The sequence below is a fragment of the Protobothrops mucrosquamatus genome, unplaced genomic scaffold (assembly GCF_001527695.2).
Source record: "Protobothrops mucrosquamatus isolate PMUCROS unplaced genomic scaffold, P.Mucros_1.0 scaffold4868, whole genome shotgun sequence".
In the NCBI taxonomy this organism is placed as follows: Eukaryota; Metazoa; Chordata; class Lepidosauria; order Squamata; family Viperidae; genus Protobothrops; species Protobothrops mucrosquamatus.
The window spans coordinates 41,381-44,865 of record NW_015390756.1 but is presented as its reverse complement, the minus strand read 5'-3'; the positions used below and the strand labels follow the sequence as shown (position 1 = coordinate 44,865).

At 45.1% G+C, this 3,485-nt stretch overlaps 1 protein-coding gene and 1 long non-coding RNA gene across 2 annotated transcripts in view; both read left to right on the top strand.

The window, feature by feature from the left end:
• LOC107299400 overlaps positions 1 to 1,715 on the top strand; it is a 13,468-nt gene extending 11,753 nt beyond the window's left edge. Inside the window, exon 2 of the long non-coding RNA XR_001549175.1 lies at positions 1,686 to 1,715. This is a non-coding gene — a long non-coding RNA (uncharacterized LOC107299400). The remainder of the gene's footprint in view (positions 1 to 1,685) is intronic.
• Positions 1,716 to 1,883: 168 nt separating this feature from the next.
• ST3GAL1 (ST3 beta-galactoside alpha-2,3-sialyltransferase 1) overlaps positions 1,884 to 3,485 on the top strand; it is a 25,612-nt gene continuing 24,010 nt past the window's right edge. The window contains exon 1 of the mRNA XM_015828763.1: positions 1,884 to 2,262. Coding sequence (XP_015684249.1) covers positions 1,951 to 2,262 — 312 coding nt within the window. The 5' untranslated portion in view covers positions 1,884 to 1,950. The remainder of the gene's footprint in view (positions 2,263 to 3,485) is intronic.

Here is a 3,485-nt window from a genome sequence, read left to right as displayed (position 1 = left end):
CATGTCTTGGCACTTGCCCCGGTCCCACCCCCTTCTGCCAAAGACCCTCAGATCTATTCCACTCCTGCCCAGGCCCCCACCGGCATCCTTGACGCGAACGGTGTAGAGCTGGCCACACCCACCCAGTAGGCCACACCCACTCCATCCACACCCACCCAGTAGGCTGCACCCACCCTGGCCACACACACCCCTGCCCCCCACCCTGAGGGCAACCGCAATGCTGATGCGGCCCTCAATGAAATTGAGTTTGACACCCCTGCTCTACAGTAACAAAAAAATATTTTGGACTCCGTGCTGGGGAAAAAGGAATTCTTTGTATGTGTGTGTGTTAAATTCAGTACAGCTAATCCCCTGTTTATTTAACACTTTTCCTCTTTCTATCACGTTAAAAATGCAAAAAATGACGGCCAATTTTGGAGAACTCCAAATACAGGGAGGCAGGGCCTGTAGAGGCCACCCAGAGGCTTAACTGAACCAACCTTAAAGAGAAAGAAACTGTTAAATTAAGCAACTTAAACACAGTTCGTGTGGGGGGACAAATTAAGGTTTGTCTATTTTACATGGCAGGTGAAGTTTTTCTGTACCTTTCCACCTGCTTTTAATTCTGTTACGGGCACTTTTGTGACGAACAGCCAGTGAAAATAAAACAGATACTGTTGACGAAAGAGTCCGTGAAACGCTCGGAAAGCTAGACTTCAGATGGCACAACTGGACTTTGGTTAGCCAAAAATCACAATAAACATTCAGTCAGCCAATCATAACAGTTTTTCGCCATTCAGCTAGCCAGAGACGCAGATCATTGTGTGACGTTGCAAGTGTTTATATAACATTTTTTGCAATTCAGGAAGGACTCATTGGGAGGAAGAGAAGAATAACAGGATTGGAAGGGACTTTGGAGATCTTCTAGTCCAACCTCCTGCTCAGACAAATAGTTGCCCAATCTCTTCCTAGAGTTTAATTTGCATTCATTTAAAACAAGAATTAGAACATAAATGTTGCAACTATATATTAAAAGGCACAGTAAAACCGTTTTGTTTTTTTAAATCTTTTGTGTTTCCAGGAGGGAAAAGAAATTCCTTCAGTTTATAACATTAAGGTTGCGACTTCCTATTCCTGATGATCTTACTTTGTATGAATTCTAAGCAATGACTAGATAGATGATAGATAGATAGATAGATAGATAGATAGATAGATAGATAGATAGATAGATAGATAGATAGATAGATAGATAGATAGATAGATAGATAGATGTAGACAGACAGAGATAAACAGACAGATAGATGTAGGAAGACAGACAGACAGACAGATAGATAGATGTAGACAGAGAGAGATAGACAGACAGACAGATAGATGTAGGAAGATAGATAGATAGATAGATAGATAGATAGATAGATAGATAGATAGATAGATAGATAGATAGATAGATAGATAGATAGATAGATAGATGTAGGAAGTAGACAGACAGACAGACAGATATAGGTAGGTAGGAAAGAAAGAAAGAAAGAAAGAAAGAAAGAAAGAAAGAAAGAAAGAAAGAAAGAAAGAAAGAAAGAAAGAAAGAAAAAGAAAGAAAGAAAGAAAGAAAGAAAGAAAGAAAGATTTTAAGGAAAAGAGTATTTTTCTTACCTAAGCCTGCGTTTGCTAAAATGAAGATTACAATACTTCTGTTTTGATTCAATTTTCAGAAGGAGAAAGCAGCAGCTATTCAAGGAGAAGAAGAGAAGAAGGAAAAATGAAAAGACATATTTTTGCCCTACCTGCTTGCAGACGAAGAGGGGGGAACATTTGCTTTCCTTTCATAGTGCCAGAAGACCACCTCAAGGGCTGTTCCTTCGAGTAAAACGGCTGCCGGTGGCTCAACGAGAATTTTGGATCCCTTTTTTTTTTTAAATTCCCACCTCTACTCATCTTGGACCCCTTTGTGTAAAGGAGCCGACCGAGCTGTCAAAAATGATGGCCGTTCGGAACAAGGGCCTGAAAATGTTCACGCTTGCCTTACTTTTCATCATCACCATCACGTCGTTCCTGCTCAACTACACCAACAACGTAGTGTCCACGTCTTGGGATCCCAAGCAGATCGCTTACCAGTTTTCGGAGCAGGTGAAAAAACTGCTGAAATACTCCAGGAGGCCCTGCGGTTGTGACACCTGCATTTTGGAACAGAGCTCAGCCTGGTTTGAAGAAAGGTTCAACGTAACCATCCAACCCTTCTTAACCACTCAAAATGCCTTCCTGCCCCAGGAGAACTACAGATGGTGGCTGGTGAGTAGGAGGGAGAAGAGGTCTATGGAGATTCTCAGTCATCCAGGTCACGAGCAAGGGGGTTGGACTAGAAGACCTTCACAGTCCCTTCCAACTCTGTTATTCTATTCTACGGTTGTCCCCAAGGTGCTTTTTTTCATGAGGCAACTGGACTTCCTTGTTTTTCTTTGAAGACGTTTCGCTTCTCATCCAAGAAGCTTCTTGGAAGCTTCAAGGAGGCCCATCTATGTAAAAATTGAACAGTCCTCTCTCAACAGAGGGGGAGGGAGACGGCATAGGCCAGGGGTATCAAACTCAATTTCATTGAGGGCCGCATCAGCATTGCGGTTGCCCTCAGGGAGCCAGGTGGGTGTGGCCAGGGTGGGTGCGCCCTATTGGGTGGGTGTGGATGGAGTGGGTGTGGCCTACTGGGTGAGTGTGGCCAGCTCTACACCGTTCACATCAAGGGTGCCTGTGGGGGGCTGGGCAGGAATGGGACACATCTGAGGGTCTCTGGCAGAAGGGGGTGGAACCAGGGCAAGCATCAAGGCATGGTCCACTGGAGGAGCCTCACTGATCCTCTCAGGCCATGCGGGGGGGCTTATGGAGCTAAGACTGAATGCGTTTCAGCGTAGATGGCCACCACAAAATTGTACATTGGCTCCCGGCTGGCTTGGGCCAGGGCCAAGGCAGAGGGGGCCGTTCCCTCACGGTTTCCAGGATGGCTTCGCGGGCCACATGAAACCACTTCGCGGGCCGCATCCGGCCCGCAGGCCTTGTGTTTGACATGTCTGGCATAGGCAAAGAGAGTACAGGTTTTGGATGCACTCCAACAATACCGCAGGTGTAGCACCATAAGTGGAGTACTACTCTACCTATGAAAGAGGGCAGTGATCATCTTAAGATCAACAACAAATTGCATATTCTTATGCAGGGGTCTTCAAACTTGGCAACTTTTTAAGACTTTTGGACTTCAACTCCCAGAATTCCCCAGCCAGCATGGTTGGTTAAGGAATTCTGGGAGTTGAAGTCCACAAGTCTTAAAGTTGCCGGGTTTGGAGACCCACCTGTTCTTATGGATCAAATGAGCATGGCTCATCTAAGTCAGAAGCCTTTCTGAAGAGCTTAGAACTTTGTCACTTGATGCCTTCTGACTTCTGGGTCTTCAAACTTTTCAGAATGTCATAGTGAGTCCCCCAAATCTTCTCTGCAGAAACTCCAGGGAGAGAGAAGTCCCAAGACCA